Source organism: Callospermophilus lateralis, chromosome 14 (genome assembly GCF_048772815.1).
Source record: "Callospermophilus lateralis isolate mCalLat2 chromosome 14, mCalLat2.hap1, whole genome shotgun sequence".
Taxonomy (NCBI): domain Eukaryota; kingdom Metazoa; phylum Chordata; class Mammalia; order Rodentia; family Sciuridae; genus Callospermophilus; species Callospermophilus lateralis.
Window position 1 is genome coordinate 19,961,011 of NC_135318.1, and position 21,684 is coordinate 19,982,694.

The following is a 21,684-nucleotide window of genomic DNA, read 5'->3' on the forward strand; positions in this document are numbered from 1 at the left end:
CACCTACACACACACCCGCACCACCAACAAAAACCATTTTAAACAATTCACTCGGTCTCTCTCAATTTAGTTTTCGCTGTAAAATATTCTCCTTGGCAGCTGGAACTAGATTCCTACGCTGCTTTGCTGGAAGGTGTGAGCGGGCTGGGATCCCCAGGGACACCTCGAGGCCTCCCTGGAGTTCCCTGGGTACCCTAGAGAGAGGAAATTCCCACGCTGGACATTTCCACCTCGCGACTAGTCTCTGGACATCCTTCAGCCCAACCTCTCCAAATGGTTTACGAAACGCTCAAATACCCACGATAATGCATCCTACCATCGGCCTCCTGTTACAAATGGGGAGGCCACGGGACTGGGGTGTAGCTCACGCTTGCCTAGCGTGCGTGAGGCTGAGATCCCCAACATCGAAAACCAAGGAGGTGGGCTGAGCCTGGGCGCCGGCTCGCCAGAGTCACCCCGTGCGAACCAGCTAGTCGGCAGCCTACTCAGCCGAGCGCCTTAGGCTCTGCGTGCTCCTGGGGGCGGGGAAAGCGGGAGCGGGGCGGGGCCTGTGCGGATCACGTGACGGTCGGACCGGAAGCGCTCAAACCCCGAGACCCCCGGGTGACCGGGTGAGAGCTGCTCACTCCGGTGGGTTCCCTTGTCTGCTACCATGGCCTGGACCAAGTACCAGCTGTTCCTGGCCGGCCTCATGCTCGTCACTGGCTCCATCAACACGCTGTCGGCAAAGTGAGTCTGGGCCCGGCCCGGCGGGGGCCCTTCTGGGCCTGCGCGCGCTTCCCCACCCGTCCTCCCAGTTGTTGCTATGGGTTCGCCCAGTTTATGGACCACCCAAGGGTGCGAGGCTCGGGGTCACATCTTGTCTCCGCGTTTCAGTTTCCTCATCTTAAAACCGGAGTTTGGACCAGTTCCTCTCCGCTGCTTCCCAGAGCTGTGGTCGGAGCCGGAGCCCGAGTCCGAGTCCGAGTCCGAGCCCGAGCCGAGCACCGCCCTCCAGGAGCTGGGGGCCTGCGGAGGAGGCTCCAGGACTTGGGCACGCGAGTTATTGTCGTGGCAGGTCAGGCCGAGTGACTAATGAGAGGCAGCAGAGAAGTGGGTGTCCACCGGCCGCTAGTGGAGGAAGGATTAGAGCTGCACCTTGACTTTTAGGTGGGGTTCTGTGTGACCGAGACTTGGAGGCGGGGAACAGAAAGTCCAGATCCAACACCAAATGCTTAGGCTGGATTTTTACCCCCATAATCAGAGATGGACTGTTGAGCTGCGGAAAGACATGTTGAAAGTGGTATGATAGAAAAACGAATGAAGTGATATGATTAACCCGGGGGGGTCAATTGAAGATTGTTTGGGGCAGGGAATACCATTCTATGGCTGCTGCTTCGAGACAAGGAGATGATAGTGAGGCAGGAAAGGAAGGGGCAGGCGGTAGAGACCAGTGCAGAATGAAGAAGCCACAGGATCAAGGGTTTCTGCCTGGAAGGAAGATAAGTGTTCTTAATCCAGACAGGGAGGGCAGGTGGGCATTTCAGCTGTGGTACTCTCTCAGGAGTTTGGGGACTGAGAGCACAGGGTCACCACGACGCTGAGGAGTCAGCATAGCTTCCTCTCTGTCATGGGCAGAAAAGCCATTCCTTCCCGTGGTAGCCACTTTCTCTGCCCCACTGCAGGGCAGGGCCTTCCTTCTCCTTTCTGTTCACCATCTAAAAGCCCCAAATCATGGGGCTTGGCCTTTGCTTGAACTGATTCCAGTTCAGTTCAGCTGTTCCTGGCCAGGATCATGCACTGTACATGAAGAATAGTGGACAGTGGTCCTCTCCCAGTCAGACCTCACTTCCACCTGGGCCCTGCCAGGCTCCAGAGCCAAGAGCATCAATGTAGCAATTCCCAATGGAAGCTTTCCTGCCCTCTGAGATGTGCTCCAAGTCCTCTGGGTTTTCTGTTGGGTTCCACACTTTGAGAAACTGGCTGTGAGCCTTCTGAGGGCATGACTGTTTCTTAATAATTGCTGAGACATTTGTATCTCACATACTTCATTAGTGCCACAAGGTGTTTCAGAAGAGAACCTGGGAGAGCAGTATTCACTTCTGTCAGAGGAATATAGGTTACCTACAGTATAGGAGGGAAAGAGGCCAAGAAAAGGTCCCCGGCTTTGAAATGCTCACAATCTGAGATGAGGGAGACACATGGCAGTACAGTATCCCCCTCTTCTGCTGAAGGATGGCACACTTCTGTCTCTCTAGTTCATCTCTGACCGACTATTGACTTATGGTAAACTTCTGGCCTCCTGGGCACTGCAACCTCCTGGAGTTTACTCCTCTGAGGTGTAAAGGGCCCCAGCCTGAGGACTCCCCTGTCCGTAGCTGACATAACAGAACAAGACTTCCATCCAGCTGTTAGACCATCCAAAACCTCACTCAAGTGCTCAGAAAGTTGCTATAAGTCTTTCATGACTGCTGTCCCCAAGGAGAGTATAAATGGCCATTATGCCGACTTGGCTTCTTTAAAAGCTCCAAACTGGTCAGGTAGGGACCCAGGGGATCCTCAGTCCCAGGGGGCCTCACCCTTGGAGGCTACCTGAGAGACAGGAAGGAGGCTCCCAAGTCTGTTATAGGATGAAGCCTTTTGTCTTGCCTCTACCCTATAACCTGGTGTGGGGCCTCTCAGGAGTCTCTATCCTGAAACTGGCCCTAGAGTTGGAACTTAAATAGTATTTAAGGCCAGACTGTGAGACGGATGCTCTTAGAAAGAATAAGGAAGAAGAGCAGTTTGTACTCCCTGGTGTGAATCATTGATACAAAATCACATTCCCATCAGGTGCAGATCATAGTCAGCATACCCAACAAGTACAAAGAGTGTACCCAGCCCTGCCAAGTGCTAGGCCCTGCTCTTGTCACCTTTCATGTGAACTGAGTGAATTCTTGTAATCACCCAATGAGGTAGATAAACTTATTATCCCCAATGAAGTAAACTGAGGTACAAAAAGATTAAATTACTTGCCAAGTTCAATTCATCTACCAAGTGGCAGGGTTTATATTTGAGTCAAAGTAGTGTGGCTCTAGAATCCATTCTCTTAACCACCTATGGGTAGAGGGGTGCAGAGACTGGGGACTTCTCTCATCATTCTGGGGGAGAGAGTGTTTAGAATGTTAGAAATCATCTGATCTGATCGCCACAATTTACAGGAGATACCCCAAGAGAAGTTTCAGAGAGAATGGTTTCAAAGATCAGCAGAAGGTGCTGGTGAGGTGGTGAGTCGGGCTGGTTGGTGTCAGAATGGGAGCTGTCACCCAGCCTCAGGACTTTAGTCCAGTCCTATTTGTTAGGACTGAAGTGGCTCAAAAGTCCCACCCCTTCAGCTCTCCTCTCTCATTTCCCTAGATAGGGACAGATGAGCCTGTATCCAAAGAAGGTATAATCCTGTAAGTGACATCTCCTTCCCAGTCCTCAGGGTGCCTTCCCCTTGTGCCTGGGCAGCAAGTCTCTGCCAACATCCTGATTGCCTTGCCCCTGGTGCCAGGGGACACTCAAGGTCCAGACAGAAAGCCTCAGGCAGTCCTTGCGGTGACTCAGCCTGAAAAAGGAGCTTGGGTGCTTCCCTCCCTGAGTGAGCACGTGCCACCTGCTGTGCTGTTACCACAGGGCACTCTCCTCTGCCCACTCAGCAAGTTTTGGAAGGCTGCTGGGAGATGTCACGTGCCCTGGGAGGAAAAGCTACCAGTCAGGCGGGCCCTTTGGCCCCTCCCTGGGTGTTGGCAAAGGGCCTCTCTGGGAAGTAGCTGCTTCTCCTTCTATGGCTCTTTTCTCATCAGCACCTTCTGCTGATCATCTCCTTGAGACCAAACCCTTTCTGTCTACCTGATCCGATACCATGTAGAGCCCTGTTCTGCCTGTCTGAGCTCACACCCATTTCAGAGCCCTGTTCTCTTGAATCTGGCTTAGGATCCACATCTGAAGAGCCAGGGCCAAGCAAACACCAAGAGAGGTGCAGCTCCTTCCTCAGCTTCTGCAGGCTCTGGGCATGCCCAGCCAGGGAGGGCATGTGGGTCTGAGACTCCTCTATCTCTGGGCCAGGGACCCTGCCTGGTAACACCAGCCTCTATTAGAGAGCAGCAGCATTGTCAATTCTGTGACAGCTCCAACTTTGCCCTTGGTACCTGCCCCCACCCTTCATGAACTGGCTTGGGAGAATTGCTTCAGAGAGTTGCAGGGCGAGCTCGAGGAGGCCTCAAGTTGGGAGGGCAGGGTATATAGTGGAATGAGCATGAGGCTTGGAAGCCGTAGGATTAAGATGAGTCATTCAGCCTCTTTGAGGCCTCTCGATCCCTTCATCTGTAAAGTGGACATGAAAATTCCTGATCTGCCTCCTTTCCAGACACTAGGATCTACTGAGGAAAGTTTTTCTTCCATAGAAATGAGAGGGCTCATTGTCATTTATCATCTCCTAAGCCAGGGCCTTCTTCCGGAATACCCTAGAGAGTGGAGAAGGCCTGGTTCTTCTGTAGGTCTCCCTTCAGTAAATCTCTTGGCAAGAGGAAGACGCTGACTCACTGGGCTTGACAAGCTGGGGATGCTGGAAGAAATGGCAGAGATTCTGCAGGAATGGACACACAGTCAATCAGCCAGGGCCAACCACATCAGCCACTTCCTCAGTCTGTGCCTGCCACCCTGACCCGAAGCACTGAGCTATGAGTGTGGGCAGGGCCCACCAGGGACTGAGTCACCACCAGCAAGGGTTGCCCACTTCCTAGCCTGCCCATCACACTCAGGAACCCCCTAAAAGGAGCCAGCCTCTGCCAGCAGAGGGTGCTTCCTCATGGGGCCTCAGCCTGTCCCCCAGAATAGAGCATCTTCAGAGAATAGAGACCTATCTGCAGGGCTGACCCTCTCCTCACCCCAACAGGGGAACAGGAAGAGTCTAAAGTAAGAAGATCATAGGAGAACTTCAAAGCTTGGGGATGGGCCATAGACCTGGTGTCATCATTCCTGGGTATTACCCTGACTCAGCACATAATGAGCCCTGTGACCCTCAAGCCCTCTCTAGCCCTCAGTTCCTCATGTGAGAGCCACGTTTTGTGGCTCTGTGGAGCTGCAGGGGCAGTAGCCTTAGGCCCTTCCAGCTGCCACTTCCTCAACGTAGGGTAGGTTCCGGAGCATGGACTCTTCCAGAAGCTTTCAGGCCAGGGCAAAACTGGAACCACACTGACCCCAGCACAAAGGGAGGGGGCTCCTGCTCAGTGAGTGAAGAGGGAGAAGAAACAGAAAATGGTCTGTACTGAATACCTGTCCGGGCGAGGTCTTATAGAACTTATGCTGTTCAGTGCCTTACCCGTTCATCAGTGTTTCCTGATTGTCCCTGAAACCTATCCAGCCTATGCAAGTCAAGACAGCCTTCTGTGTAAGCTGCTGCCTCTCCTGAGTGTGAGTTCAAACAGGGTTTGACCTCAGCTCTGCAGGCTGTTACCTCTAAAAACCTGAACTGTTCTCTGCACCTGAGCCTTGGAGTCCCCCTTTAAAATGAGGATCCTTGTGAAGCTTAACCAGGACAGCCTACAAGAGATGCTTGGCACAGGCCCAGCACAAAATCAGTTTTCAGTGCATGGCCCATCGAACAAAACATTTATGAACGTCAACAAACAGCAAAGTGCTCTTCCACCTTTGGAGTCACAGCTGTCATCCCCAGACACACTGAGGCTAAATTTGGGCTCTCGTCTGTGAGACCTGGGGTCCTCCTGAGCCTGAGCAATGAGCCAAAGCCTGACTCCCTAAAGTGCCCGCAGGCCTGAGTGTCCCTACTTTATCCTGAAGAGACAGACAAGGTAGGGCAGCCTGTGCTGCTGACACCCAATCCCTTGGGCTGCTGGGCTCTTGGATACAAAGTGATTCCATTTCCCTGTTGGGAACCCTGCCAGGCCAGCCTGTCCAGGCAGACCTACCTTTCAGAGAAAGCCCAGACAACCGTGGGGAGAAGGAAGCTTAGCGCCTCACCGCCAGCATTCCATGAAGCACCCCACCCCTGACAAAGGACAGGCCGCAGAAGAGGTTTCCCCCTCTGGCCAGCTTGTTCCACTCAGCTCTGGTGGGAAGTGGGACTCATTAGGGACATGGCCTCTGGGCTGCAGCACTTGATCTTTCTGCCAGCAAGGCCTGGAAATATCATTCATTAAACCACAAATGTCAAACTTCTGCATAATAGTGTGCCAGGACCAGGGATTTTAGAGGTGTGGAAGAGGGGGCTGGGGTTGTGGCTCAATGGTAGAGCACTCGCCTAGCATGTGTGAGGCCCTGGGTTCAATCCTCAGCACCACATAAAAATAAATGAATAAAATAGAGATGTGGAAGAACTGAGCTCACCCTCAGCCTACAGTGAATGTGGAATCCAAATGTTCTATGGATGTGAGTTGTTACTGGAAACTACATAGGCAGTAGCACAGGCTGAGTTCTAGGTGGTGGCACCATTGCTGTTCTGGGGGAACTTCTTTGGGTGGCACCAGGATGAGAAAGTGGCTTTCATCCCACCCCCAAATTTTTGCCCTAGGCTTCTGGTTGGCCTTGATGAACTTGGTGGCACCTCTCTTGTCCCTACTAGAGGACCCCCGGCTCCAACCCTGCCAGTTCCCCTCTCTGGCTTGTTCCCTTGTTCAGGGAGTCTATTCTGCACACTTGGTAAAACTGAGCCTGGGTGTGCTTCTTCTTTTCTCCTCTCTTTCACTCAGTTGCCTCCCCCAGGCTTTCCCAGGTCTATCTGGGTAAGCCATATAGTCTGTCTGTGGCCCCCACTCACCTGCCATGTCCTGTCCTGCCTGGGGACCCAAGACCCAGAACCAGTAGCAGATCAGGCAGAAGAAAACTCCCAGAGAAAAGGGGTTTCTGCTCTGTAGTGAGGTCTTTCTTTGCCCCAGTGGTGTTAGAACTGGTTACAGTTGGACCCCTGGCATATGTAGGGCTCCAGGCTTCTCTCTGCTTTCTAACCAGTCATGTCAGAATTTTCCCACTCCCCTTATCTCTCCTTCAACCACCACCCCAACCCTGTTCCCAAGAATCACAAACCCTCCTAACTGCCCCTCTCTCTCTATACCTTCTGAAGCAGGTGAGTCTCCTACTGGATGAGGTTTGCTACTGTCCTGTTTCCTTCCCTCATCCTGAAGTGTGTTCAGATCTCTAAGTAGCTGTGGTTATTCCCTCAGATGTCTGTCTTTCAGCCCACAGTTCCCCTGTGTTCCCTAACCAGGAGGCACCACTATCCAGTGGCCTCCCCATTGCGTCATGCCCCACTGTCCAGGCATCATGCTCCAGGGACAGAGAAACCAGGGCTGCTGGGCAGGATCTTTGCCAAACCCAGGCCCTATGGCACTTTTTGGGGAGGCACAGGAAGCAAAAGGCTGCCCCTCCCTTCAGGATCTCAGACTTGTTACAGGTAAGCCAAGAGTAGGGTTCACTATGATGTGCAACTCTAGAAGTATATTTCAGGGAAAAGCATGTAACAGAAAGAAGTTCCCAGGGCTGGGAGCATAGTTCAGTATTAGAGCACTTGCCTAGCACGAGTGAGGCCCTGGGTTACATCCCCAACACTGCAGGAGGGAGGGAGGTCCCTAGCCTTACATCTTAGAGACTGCTGTCTGCATGTGGGGTGCTCTGGTGAGAGAAGATCATGGCTCACAGGAAACAGTTCCAAAGTCTGTGTTGACTGGAGTCAGCAAGTGATCTGCCTGGTGTGGGCTGAGCTGTGCAAATGGACCAAGTATGTCCAACACAAGGAAGGGGTTGCACTTTTGCCAGTCTCTGACTGGGCCAAAGCACATGTTTGGCTCTGGGCCTGGGCTGCCAATACACTTCCAGAAGATAGCAGCTAGCAGAGCAAAAGGTTCAGAAGGAGTGGGGCTGTTTAGCCATGAGATTCAGGTCGGAAACTCTTCAGATATCTGAAAGGCTTTCTAATGAAAGATTAGACTAGATAACCACCCAACAAAAATGAAATTCAGGAGAGAGCGCTTTCTTACAAAGATGGCAGACAGTTCAGAATGGCCATGGTAGCTACCCAAAGCCTATGCTTTGAAGGATTCTGGGCTCAGTGGGGAAGAGTGCTATGATCAGTTCTCCTGTCCACCACGGTGCTCTCTGGGACATTACTCCATGACTGCAATGCATGTATCCCCTGCTTTAGGGTCAGCTTTATGACTACATTTCAGGCCATTCAGGCTTTTTGGTGATGATCTGGTGGTCATCTCCCAGGGCTGGAGTATCCCTTGAGACCAGAGGCTTTGTGTCCCATGAGTCCCTTGACAGCCTGGCATAGCCTATAGACCTCTTCATAATAATGTTTTAAAATGTGCAAATGAGAGACCAAGGATCAAATTATATTGACAAACTTGTCAAACATTAAAAAGCAAATTCACAATATAGTAATACATATGTTCCTTGATACATTAAATTTCCATTCAAAAAATTGACAAAACAAAAAGCTGGCTCTTTGAAAAAAACAAATAAAATTGACAAACCCTTGGCTATCCTAACAAAAAGAAGGAGAGAGAAAACTCAAATTACTAAAATTTGGGATGAAAAAGGAAATATCACAACAGGCACTATTGAAATATAAAAGGCAATTAGAAACTAGTTTGAAAATTTATACTCCAGTAATACAGAAAACCTTGAAGACACCAACAAATTTCTAGAGGCATATGATCAACCCAAACTGAGTCAAGAGGACATACACAATTTAAACAGATCAATTTCAAGCAAGGAAATAGAAGATGCCATCAGAAGCCTACCAACCAAGAAAAACCCGGGACCAGACAGATTCAGAGCTGAGTTCTACAAGACCTACAAAGAAGAATTAATACCAATACTCCTCAAATTATTCCGTGAAATAGAAAAGGAAGGAACCCTTCCACACTCATTCTACAAAGTTAGTATCATCCTGATACCAAAAGCAGGTAGAGACACATCAAGGAAAGAAAATTTCAGACCATTATCCCTGATGAACATTGATGTAAAAATACTGGCAAATCACATACAAAAACATATTTTTAAAAAAATAGTGCACCATAATCAAGCGGGGTTCATTCCATGGATGCAAGGTTGGTTCAACATACTGAAATCAATAAATATAATTCATCACATCAATAGACTTAAAGATAAGAATCATAATTATATCAATTGATACAGAGAAAGCAAAATACAGCACCCTTTCATGTTCACAACACTAGAAAAACTAGGGATCATAGGAACATACCTCAAAATTGTAAAAGCTATCTATGCTAAACCCAAGGACAATATCATTCTAAATGGAGAAAAATTGGAAGCATTCCCTCTAAAACCAGAACAAGACAGGGATGTCCTTTTTCACCACTTCTGTTCAACATAGTCCTTGAAACTCTAGCCACAGCAATTAGACAGACAAAAGAAATTAAAGGGATACAGATAGGAAAAGAAGAACTCAACTATCATTATTTGCTGATGACATGATTCTATACTTAGAGGACCAAAAAAGCTGCACCAGGAAACTTCCAGAATTAATTAATGAATTCAGCAAAGTAGCAGGATATAAAATCAATACCTGTAAATCAAGTGTATTTCTATACATCAGTGATGAATCCTCTGAAAGTGAAATTAGAAAAACTACCCCATTCACAATAGCCTCAAAAAATAAAATACCTGGGAATCAATAAAAGAAGTGAAAGACCTCTACAATGAAAACTACAGAACACTAAAGAAAGAAATTGAAGAAGACCTTAGAAGAAGATGGAAAGATCTCCCATGCTCTTGGATAGGCAAAATTAATATTGTCAAAATGGCCATACTACCCAAAGCACTATACAGATTCAATGTGATTCCAATTAAAATCCCAATGTCATTCCTTATAGAAATAGAAAAAGCAATCATGAAATTCATTTGAAAAAATAAAGAGACCCAGTAGCCAAAGCAATCCTTAGCAAGAAGAGTGAAGCAGGAGGCATCACAATACCAGACCTTAAACTATACTGCAAAGCTATTGTAACAAAAAAGTATTGGCACCAAAATAGACATGTAGACCAATGGTACAGAAGAGAAGACAAGGAGACAGAACCACATAAATACAGTTACCTCATACTAGACAGAAGTACCCAAACACATTAGTGAAAAGATAGCCTCTTCAACAAATGGTGCTAGGAGAACTGGAAATCCATATGCAGTAAAATGAAAATAAACCCCTATCTCTCGCCATGCACAAAACTCAACTCAAAAGTGGATCAAGGACCTTGGAATTAGACCAGAGACCCTGTGCTTAATAGAGGAAAAAGTAGGCCCCAATCTTCATCATGTTGGATTAGGCCTGACTTCCTTAATACATTAAATTTCAAGTAATGGATATAATTTATTTTGATGAGTAATGAATGTAAATCATATTTCACCATATGTACAGCAGCCCTAACATGATAATATCTGATTTCTAGGAGTTACAAAGGTATAGGTACTGTAACCCCATGTTTCTAAGTTGAGAAAATGGTTAAGACCACTTTCTATGGAGACCAGCCCCTTTGGGAGTCCCACCTGAGGCTGAGGCTCTCAGTCTGGACATCCTGGCCCTGGGAGGAACAAGGCCCTCCACAGGCATCAGGCTGGCAGAGAGTCCTGCCATACCACCAGGGTCTGACCTTTCCTTTTTGCTGCAGGTGGGCAGACAACTTCATAGCCGAGGGCTGCGGAGGGACCGCAGAGCACAGCTTCCAGCATCCCTTCCTCCAGGTACGGGCTCTGGCCCTCCCACCATCTCCCAGGCCTCAGACCAGCACCCTTGAAGCTAGGCTGTTTCCTGGCCTAGGGGTGGAGCTCCCCTGCTTTTTCCTCCCTTAGAGCAGGGGCAGGATCTAAGGGTAACCCTGGAAGCAAGCAGAGGGCACAGTCCTATAGGAGGCCTACATGAGTCTTCACCATGTCCAGTCAGAACACATGGAAAGAAGCCCGTTTTCCAAGCCCAGAATACCACTGGGTCAGGGTAGACCTCATTATTGGAAGATACCCCAAATTGGACTGGGGGTTGGGAGACTCCGATTTCAGCCCCAGTCTGTTAGCAGTTTGCTTAGTGGCCTTCCATCAGTCTTTGAACCTGTCTGGGCCTGTTTCTTCACCTGGAACTTCACAAGGGGTTGGCCTGGATGAATGATCTTCACACAGGTTACCACAGTCTTAGGGTATTTTAAGAGCCCCACAGCAGCTGTTTTTATTGGTTTGACAGGTTGGGGTTCTAGGTAATCTCCTATTTGAAGAAAGATTACATAAAAAACAATACTGCTATTGGTGGTCTCCTAGTTCCCTTCAGTGCTAAGTCTGTGGGTTCTCATCCCTGCAGGCAGTGGGCATGTTCTTGGGAGAGTTCTCCTGCCTGGCTGCCTTCTACCTGCTCCAGTGCAGAGCCACAGGGCAGTCAGTCTCCAGTGTGGATCCCCAGCAGCCCTTCAATCCCCTTCTTTTCCTGCCTCCAGCCCTCTGTGACATGACAGGAACCAGCCTCATGTATGTGGGTGAGTAGCCAGGTCAAGAAATCTCAGTGAAGGCTATGGTCTGAAGGGGTCCCTGGTCAAATAGCCACCCCCACCCCACCCTGCTGTTCTGCCACAAACTTTTCACATGCACTTGCATGTGCACACACATGTGTGTTTACACACACACACACACACACACACACAACAAAGCAAGATTTATTGAGCACTTGCTATGTGCTCAGCTTTTCTCCAGCCCTGAAAACCCCTCAGTGGCAGGCAGCCTTGGCCCTCAAGAGCTAACAGTCTTGTCTCTCCTTGTCTAGCCCTGAACATGACCAGTGCCTCTAGCTTCCAGATGCTGCGGGGTGCAGTGATCATATTCACAGGCCTGTTCTCAGTGGCCTTTCTGGGCCGAAGGCTGGTGCCAAGCCAGTGGCTGGGCATCCTGGCCACCATCGCTGGACTGGTGGTAGTGGGCCTGGCTGACCTTCTGAGCAAGCAAGACAATCAGCACAAGCTCAGCGAAGTGATCACAGGTATGGCCTTGGGGGTAATAGGGGTCCTCTGTCCTATCATACCTTCCCCAGGGAGCCCAACATGGTTGTCCCTCAGACTTATACAAGCTCTGCCATATGCAGGAACTGGATAAGGGCACACAGCTGCTCTCAAGGGATCAGACAGTGTGGAGGAGACCGGATTGGGGTATAATTCACTAAGGAAGAGTGGCAAGTAACACAAGAGGAGCAAGAGACCCAAGGAAGGGGCTGTCCTGTTCTGTGATGCATAATCACAAACTGCTGGACAGGGACAGGAACAGAGACAGGAACAGAGACCTCTCACTGAGCACTTACACATGCCCAGCACGACACTGAGCTCTGTGCCATCCGCATCACAGGAGCCCTGCCACATCTCCAGAGCGAGCCATCACGGCGCATTTTATAGTGAAGTGTCTGCTCTGGGTCACTCAGAGTCAGGATTAAGCCAGAAACAGCTGTCTCAAACCTGTTGCTCCATAAGAGACCTGCTTTCCTGGGATGCAGCTCTCAGGTAGGTCTCTGGGCTTTCTGGAGTCTCAGCCCTGCTTGGCTGGCCTATCCTGCCCATCAGGGGCCAGGGAATCAAGCACAGGTAGTTATGACTAAGCCTAGTGAACTATATTGGGCTTGCAAAGTCAGGAGCTAGCATGTCATGTCCTTGGGGCCCTTCTGTCATCACCTCCTGACCCAGCCCCGGAGCAGCCTTGGTTTCACCTGGCTTTCTTTCAACAGGGGACCTGTTGATCATCATGGCCCAGGTCATCGTTGCCATCCAGATGGTGCTAGAGGAGAAGTTTGTCTACAAGCACAATGTGCACCCACTCCGGGCAGTGGGCACTGAGGGTGCGTGTGGGCACAGGCCTGGGAGGAGTGGCTGGAAGGGGACAGCATGGGGCATGAACTGCACAAGCGGATCACAGGGCAGGTGCTATTGACCACTGAAGGGATGAGCCTCCTGCTCTCACACCTTCCTCCCTCACCAGATGTGAGATGACAGATCCTCTGACGCCTGCTGTGTCAGGCAAGGGGAGGTCAAGGACAAAAATGAGTAAGATGCAGGCCCTCCCTAGAGGAGCTGACCACCAGGAAAAAAGGGACTCCAGCGTGCCTGAGCTTGGCCCACTGATGTTTCAGTGATGTCTCAATCACTGAGCAAGGCTAAGATTCTCGGGACAGGGAAGGTGGCTTTTGAGCCACAGATTCCAACAGGCAGGAGCTGAAAACTCCAGACAGGGCAAAGGGCTGGGGAGCTGGATTTGAGTGCAATATAGGTTTCCCCAGTATAGGTTGGGGATAATTGGAAATTAAGTAAGTCAGGGTCATGTCATGTCAAGCAACTAAATGACAGGCAGGAGAAACCACCAAAGATTTTTGAGCCAGGAAGACAACTACCAAAATTGTGCTGTAAAAATACAAGATTAGCAAGATGGATTAGAGCTGTGCTGTCAGAGTAGCCAATGGACAAGTACCTGTCAGGTTATTTGTGTCTGGCCCAGTGAGAGCCAGAGGATCTGATGGCAGAATGTAGATCAGCTGCATCACAAAGTATACTGTTTGTTTCCACTCAGTTTATTTTCTAGCAAGATTTTATGAATGAAGCAGTGCTTACATTCTGGCACAAATTCTTTACTACAGACCAATTACATGCTAAATTAGGGAGCTCTGTATTTTCAAACTTGTGAAAACAGTGTAGTGAGTTGGAGCCAGCAGCTCTTTCTTAAATGAATAGAATCAAATTTAAATGTCAGAGAGCATTGTATATAGCAAAGCTGTTGTTTGGGGAGTGCACGCATGCGTGCCTGTGCACATGTATCCCAGATCACAATACAAGATGTATTTCACTCTCAGTCCCATGAGATGCCAATGGACTAAGGTGGAGAGGGGGCAGCCAGAGCCTACTGCATAGGCCCAAAGTTCCTGAAGAGAGGTGAAGGGGCAGATCCCAGGAATGGGCCACATGAGCCAAAAGGCAGTGCGTGTGGGCTAAACTGGGAGGCAGTGGGCAAGGCAGAGTTTATGATGTGCGTCCTTACCCCTTCAGGCCTCTTCGGTTTTGTGATCCTCTCCCTGCTCCTGGTGCCCATGTACTACATCCCTGCTGGCTCCTTCAGTGGAAACCCCAAGGGGACACTAGAGGATGCCCTGGATGCCTTCTGCCAGCTGGGCAAACAACCGTTAATCGCCCTGGCTCTGCTGGGCAACATCAGCAGCATTGCCTTCTTCAACTTCGCAGGCATCAGTGTTACTAAAGAATTGAGTGCCACCACCCGCATGGTGCTGGACAGCTTGCGCACCGTGGTTATCTGGGCCTTGAGCCTGGCCCTGGGATGGGAGACCTTCCACCCTCTGCAGATCCTTGGCTTCCTCATCCTCTTGACAGGCACTGCCCTCTACAATGGGCTGCACCGCCCACTGCTGGCCTGCCTGTCCAGGGGCTGGCGCCCTGCCCCAGAGGCCGAGCGTGAAAGACTGCTAGATGGCAACCGGACTCCCATCAACGAAACCAACTGAGCCTCTCACGGGGCCTCTGCTACCACCCAGTGTTCTCTCTTCACCCTCTTCACCCTGAGGCTGAGGCCACATGGGCTGGTGGGCCTTGAAAGCCCTGTCCCCAAGGCCTTACCCTGCCCCTTCCCTACTGACTCTCCAGGGCAGCTGTTACCATAGAAGGCAAAAGGACACCCAGCTCCTTTTCTCCCCACTACCTGCAGCATGGTGTGACCCAGTCCCCACAGGCCTGAGTGTCACTGACCCCAGCCCTCCCAGCAGTACTAGAGCTAAATCATGAATTCAAAAGGCAGGAATTTACAACCATAGTATTTCTAAATCATAAACTAGATTGTCATGATAGATTATCTAGCTTATGAATCATAAGCTTCGAAGAAGAGAAACCAGTGAGCTGGCTCAAACCAGAACTAAGTACTATATTTTCTGTAACTTTTAAGATATTCCTTTAACCTGTCTGGAGATCTGGGTTTCATCCCAAACTGCTGCAAACTCAGTATGTGCTCCTTGACCTGTTAGCTCTGGAAAGTTGGTGTCCATGCTGTGGCCTTTGGTGCCTTCTGGCCCCAGCATCTTGTGGGCCTCTGATTTTGACCAACCCAAGGAAAGAGAAACAGCCCCCTTACACCTCCCCTCCCTGTGCCTGTTTCGTTCTCATTCACACTCCACAGGCCTCGCTGTCTGGGAAAGACTACAAGGGAATTCCAGGCAGTCCTTGATCATCATTTTATGAACTTGTTTTAAATGTGAGGAAACTGAAGCCCAGAGTTATAAGTTTGAAAAAGGGACTCTCCTGCCATCAGCTCTGACCAAGGATGTGGGGGAACCCCAGGCTATGCAGGTACATAACTCTGCCACAGGTGGGACCTAGAGCACATCTGCATCTCAACCCCACCCCAGCTGCCTAGCTTTGAAGAGAACCCCCGTCAGGGTAAAGCATTTGCCAAGTAATTCCAGTACCCTGGGCACTATGCAGAGTGCTTAACTTGTTGTAACAGCCTGCAGAGGTGGCATAATGGAGAAATCTGGCCCAGAGAAGGCTAAGTGGCTTCCCCATGGAGCCAGTATTCTAGCCTAGTTCTGCTTCCTGACCTGAGGCCTCACCTACCATAGGGATCCCTATGGAGTCATCGGGGTAGAATTCTATGGCTGCTTCCCCCAGGTACCCCCACCTGCAGAAAGGTATGATATCAGGACCCCCAGAAAGCAGGCAGCCCTTAATTCCAATATTGCTCTTTGGAATGGTTGAGTGGTGCCTCAAACCATTTTCCTAGGTGACTCAGACATGAAACACTGAATGCTGAATGCCTGCTAGTGCAGAAGGGGGCCTTTGATGAGCGAAACCCTCAGGTTGGGTCTGATTTGAACCAGTTATCATGATGTGTCAGAGGCCTCTTGGGTCCACCAGCTCTAGGTCCTAGTGGCCTCTGCTTCTCTCAACCAATATGTCACAGGAAGAAGGAAATGAACAGAGGGTGATGGAGACTGTAGCTGCCTCGTCTAAAAAGCTAGCACCTTACAATGTTGATTTGGATTTTATTTTTTAAAAGGGGAAATGAGCAGTATTGAACTTTTTTTTTTCTTTCAGAAAAGGGAAGGGGCACAAGAGGGTCCTGGGGGTAGCAATCTAGAATCTTGGAGTGGAAAGCTCTAATGTACCCAAAGCATAGAAATCACCTAATCCCCTATTCATTGTCTAGATGGAGATACCAAAGCCCAGAAAGTGAAAAGAACTTCCTATGTCACAGCCAATTATAGGCAAAGCCAGATTTCCTGGTTTTACCTATCCCATTCTGCCACAGATAGAGTTGCCTAGAGCTAACACTTAGATTCTGGGACTACTACCCTGCTGTGGGCTGCCCCACCAGAGTGCTCAACTGCAGACTGCTTATGAGGGTGTAGGGGAAGCACTTGGCCTTCATTTGAGTGCTGCCCAAGGGGGCTGTTGGGGTTTTTTGTTTTTTTGTTTTGGTGCTGTTGGGTTTTTTTGTTTGTTTGTTTTGGTACTGGGGATTGAAACCAGAGATGACTAATCACTGAGCCACATTCCCAACCCATATATATATATATAAAATTTTTTGTTGTTGTTGTAGATGGATACAGTACCTTTATTTTTATGTGGTGCCAGGGATCGAACCCAGTGCCTCATGCATGCTAGGCACTACTACTGAGCCACAATGCCAGCTCCCATTTTTATATTTTATTTAGAGACAGGGTATCTCTGAGTTGCTAAGTGCCTCAGTAAGGTGTTGAGGCTGGCTTTGAACTCATGATCATCCTGCCTCAGCTTTCTGAGTTGCTGGGATTACAGGCATGCACCACATTGCACCCGGCTGGGACTATTGATTTTTAACTTTGAAGGGGTGGAGGGATTATAGTAGGAGCTTGTGGTGAGGAGTGGAAGAACATGAGGAGGGAGCTGCTCCCCCAGCCCCCTACCCCCAGTTCCCCACAAACTTGGGCAAATCACTTTCCCTCTGAGAGCCTGCTTCTTCCATCTGGTGTGGGAAGCCAGCCTCCATCTCACAGGAAAGGCGGGAGCATTACCTTAGAGAGTAGACTGAAGGATGCTTGCCCCTGCCATGGCACACAGAGTAAGGCTGTGCTTTCACAGGCTGCTGCAACAATGGCTCTGAAGAACCAACTTCATGCAGAGGGACAGAAACATTTCGTTCCAGCACACAGTTGTGAAATATCAAGTGCACATCGATTATAGATTAAAACAGGAAACCTGGAGAAATATTTATGCTGAAGGTAGGTGTCTCCCGAACCCCTGGAGATTGTTCACCTGGACAGGGGCTTTGGAAGATGGGTTTGAGAGGCCTTGCAGTGTCCTCCTGGTCATCCTCTACTCTGCTGCTGAGTCTGGAAGGTTGAGGAAGTATCTGGTTGTGGCCTACCATTCTGAGTATGTAAGGGAACCCTTCATAGTAGAAATTAGGGTGCAGGCCCTAAGCCTGAAATTAGAATGGACAGATGACAGACTGTAGTTTACAAGCAGACAGCACTGGGAGGAGCAGTGCATTCATGTTCTCAGCTCTGCCCAGCCTTGACGAATGACCTTGAAGTCAAATGTTAACTTCTAAAGCACTGGCTGCCTTGGAAAGGGGTAGGTTCTTTGTATTCCTGAGCATGTTCACCTCCCTGGCACACTTGTAGGTTGTTATTCTTGGTTTTGCCTTGACTAAGTGCCCCTCTGGCCTTTTGCTGACTACATACTTGCAGCACCCATTTAGCAGGAGGTTTTGTGTGTAGCTGTAAAAGTTTATAAACCATCTTTCTTCATTGGGAACACTTGTCAATTTTTTTCTTTTCCCTTTTTTTTTTTTTCTTTTCATTTTTTAAGACACAGGGCATTTGAGTCTCACCCTAGGGCAGTGAATCTTAATCTTTCCCCCTGAAATAGCCCTAACCCTAGATGAGAACAAGTGGGAGCTGGGTTTGGGAGGAATGGTCTGGAAGGGCAATGTAGCCTGTAATTATTTTTTAAAACTGCCTTATTTTTAAAAAGTGAATGTGAAATTTGTGATGTGCTCTATGTTTGTGTTTCTTTTAGTGTACACACAATTTTAAATCAGTTGCCATGAGATAAAACTGATGACCCAGGAAGTCAGGACTTGTGCCTTCTGTGCTTTTGTGTCCCCCTTGTTCCTGTAGGATTTTAGAAGGGCTGACCCAGGGTTCCACATCCCTGAGCCTGGGATGACTCTAAAGGTCCAGCTACCCCTTGGACTTCTTGGGACTCACCCTGCAGTCTTGGACTCATCAGGAAGCTCCACCATTGCTCTTAATCTTCACACAAGAACCATGAGGAGTGGGGCACAGGCCTCAATGTAACAGTTTTTCCTTCTGGGTTCATTTTCCTTCCATGTTGCCCACAGTATTCTTTTTATAATTTCCTCTTCAGTACTCACCCTGAAAAATTCAAAGCAAATGTGTCTCCTTCAACCTACAATCAATAAGGGAGATACTGTAAAAGTCAAGTTTAAGGTGGGTTTCTCCCAAAGGCAGTAAAAAGGGAAGATGCACTCGTTGCTGGGGGTGAAGAATCTGAAGCATTTCTGAGCCCCGCATGCTACCTGGTCCCCATCTCCACCTTGGCTTCCTATCCCACTGTCCAGGCCAAAATTGTGATCTGTTCCAGGACTCCTTTCCTCTCTGACCTGGCACTCATGAAACACACTATTACTAACATCAGGACAGATTGCTTAACTCACAAACCCCTGCACTGTCCTTTGGAGAAAAATGATTGACACACGTCTTCAATTTTATCAAACAATCCGCTCTCTTGGCTTATAGGTTTATTTCCCAACAGCTACTGATTGTTCTGGCTCCTTCACAGGCTTCATTACAACCAGCCCTCCCCCTACTCACCTCTGCCTCCCTGGAAATCATTCTGTCCCCCAAGGCAGGAGGTGGGGGCTAGGAGAGAGACACCATGGCAGAGCAGGTGATGAACCTGGGAAGCTGTAAGGGGAGGTGATGGAGCCTCTCCAGAAGACTCTGGTACCAGCACTGTCAGTGCCTTCTAGTGCCGAGAATTTCCCTTGTCTATAATGGCGTGCTTTCCAGTTCACAAGTAGCAGGTGAGTGGAGTTCAGGCTTCAGGCAGTCATGCAACTGAGATTCACTGAAATCTAGCCAGGAAACCCTTTCAACTCTGCTGCAAGAAGCCATGTGTGGCCTACAGGGCCTCACACAGTTCCACCTACTGGACCAAGGCCAGAATCCTCAGCCAGAACCACACAGGAATGACACAAGTCTCCAGGAATCCCAGCCCAGGACAGCTGCCTTGTCCCTATGCACATCTATAGGAACCTGGCAGTGGTGCGGGTCCTAGGGCTGCTGCGGGCAGGATGAATGTGTTATGCTCGAATTCAGGACCTCCAAAAGACCACCAGAGACCAAGATCAATGTAAACAGCAAAGAGGTGTTTATTGCGAGCTAGCTCGGTCCTCCGCGCGCGCACACAACAACTGGTGACGTTGAGAGGCCCCGAGCCCAGGGTTTGCAGCAGTTTTATACATTCTTTGGAGAAGGCAGGGACCCCCACATACATCATAGCATCTCTTAGCAAATCATCACACACCGCAGGAAAATCAAATAACAACTCTAAAACATGATTAGCACATTCCCTGGCAGGAACAAGTTGGGTAGGGGTAATTGGTTACTACAAAAGGGGTCATCTGAACAGATTGGTTTAAGCCAAGAGGGGTGTTCCTGCTGAACTATATGGTTTCCCAACACGTTATCAACCACCATGAACTACTGGGAGGGTCATCTGGCATCCCAGGTATTTCCCTGTCTCTTGCTGATTGGTGGCTGCTAGGGGGTTGCTATGGGTCCCCACCTAGCCTGACTGAGTCAGGGACACCTGGCGCAGTAGATCTCTCCTGTTATTTGTAGATAAACAACTTAGCAGGGTGGGAATGTGCCTAGGAGTGCTCTGTGGGTCTTTCCAAGGACAAAGGTCATGTCCCTTCCTTGGACAGGCTTTGCTCTGAGGTAGAGGCTGGTTTTTCAAATGTTTAGTCTGGGAGTTCCACTCCCTCTGCCCACCTCAGGTTCTCAGATGTCTGCGCCTGCCTCCAAAGGTCTCTGGACAAAGCCAGGTGACTCACTCCTGTCCAGCACTGTTTACCCTGTTATAGCACTAGATACCATTTCAGCTGTCCCCATGCGACCCTGTGAAGAACTGATGTCCCCTAGTAACACCCTAGGTAATAGAGGCTCAGAGAGCATGAATGTGATCATTTGCCAGAAAAGAAAGCCAGAGCTCAAGATGATAAGGAAATGCTGCTACTTGGTAGTAGTTAACCCTCCCAATGATAATGAGCCAGGTGTCACTATCCCTGTTTTACAGAAGAAAAACTGGCACTTAGAGCAGGCAAGTGAATCCCCAAAGTCACAGCTCTGGCAAATGGAGAACTAGGATTCAAGTCTGCATCTGTGTGACACTGAAGCCCACACTCAGGCCATACTCCAGGGTTGACCAAAGTCAAGGTGGAGGCATGGCCAAGCCAGAGCCAACCTCTGATCCTGAGAGTGACCCTAAAAGTCCAGTTGATATGTTTTAAGTCAGACATCTTTTAAGTAATGGTTAAAAAAAAAAAAAGTAATGGAGAAAATACCGTTTAAAAAATTCATTTATCTTTGAATTACCTGGGATTAAAATCATTCTGCTTGTTTCCCCTTCCCCTTCTCCCCTTCCTCTTCTCCTCCCCTCCCCTCCCTTCCACATCCCTTCCCTTCCAAGGGTCTCACTGTATTGCCCAGGCTGGGTGCACTGGCTGTTCACAGGCTTGATCCCACTTGATGAGCACATGCAACCTAGTGGCCCCCCACTCCTGGGAGGTCACCATATTGATGCTAAATATAGTGCAGACACTTGATTAGCATAGGACACAGCAGCCCTGAACACGTGGGCTTAAGCCGTCCTCTTGCATCAGCCTCCAGAATAACTGGGACTATAGGTGAATGCAAAGGCACCCAGCTTCACTCCGCTGTTTTCAGTAGTTATAACAGATCACCACCGGAGAAGCAATAGTGTGGTGACTCAGTGTAGCTGACACCACAGCCAGGTAACTGGATGTATTAGTCAGTGTTCTCTAGAGAAACAGAACAGGAAGTATGAATTATACTGGGTTTAAATCCTGACTCAACTACTTAGTCACTATGTGATCCTGCGGGACCTTGGTTTCCTTATTTGCAAAAGAGAGATAAAAATAACTCATACCAAATAGAGAGGGTTATATGTTGAGAGGGTTGTAGAAATTATTCCATTTAAAGTACTTAGCTGTAGTCCAACTATTCAGTAGGCTCTTAAACGCAGAAGTTGGAGACCAGACTGGACAATGTAGCAAGACCCCATGTCAAAATTTTTTTTTAATTAAAAAATGGGAAAAAAAACCTGCCAAGAGTAAATAGTCAATACATTTTAGCTATATAATTTCTGTACTCTTGAGTGGTCGGTACATATGACATATTTTCCCCTGACAGAGATAGGAACCACACATTCCCAGAATCTGGGGTAATGCTTTGCTCATAATAGATGCTCAGTGTACCTTAAATGGATCAAATATACAGGTTTTCATAGCTTTCCCCTTAAATTAGCCTACAGTGTGCTTGCTTCCATTAAGTACAAGAGTCTTGGTTTTGCTCTATGCACAAAAAATCAAATTGCAAGG

General features: G+C 48.8%; 1 protein-coding gene across 1 annotated transcript; it reads left to right on the top strand.

Moving 5' to 3' along the window:
• Positions 1–566: 566 nt before the first annotated feature.
• Slc35f6 (solute carrier family 35 member F6) lies at positions 567–14,591 on the top strand. The gene is made up of 6 exons (XM_076832647.2): positions 567–729; positions 10,647–10,719; positions 11,324–11,495; positions 11,780–11,992; positions 12,725–12,835; positions 14,034–14,591. The coding sequence occupies exons 1-6, from the start codon at positions 653–655 to the stop codon at positions 14,501–14,503; spliced, it is 1,116 nt and encodes a 371-aa protein (XP_076688762.1). The 5' UTR covers positions 567–652; the 3' UTR covers positions 14,504–14,591.
• The last annotated feature ends 7,093 nt before the right edge of the window (positions 14,592–21,684 follow it).

Excerpts from the sequence above, each read along its gene's own strand:
- Slc35f6 (XM_076832647.2), top strand. The coding sequence starts at position 653 with ATGGCCTGGACCAAGTACCAGCTGTTCCTGGCCGGCCTCATGCTCGTC. Across the intron at positions 10,720-11,323 it reads TCCAGCATCCCTTCCTCCAG|GCAGTGGGCATGTTCTTGGG; the intron begins GTACGGGCTCTG and ends TCATCCCTGCAG. Across the intron at positions 12,836-14,033 it reads CCGGGCAGTGGGCACTGAGG|GCCTCTTCGGTTTTGTGATC; the intron begins GTGCGTGTGGGC and ends TTACCCCTTCAG.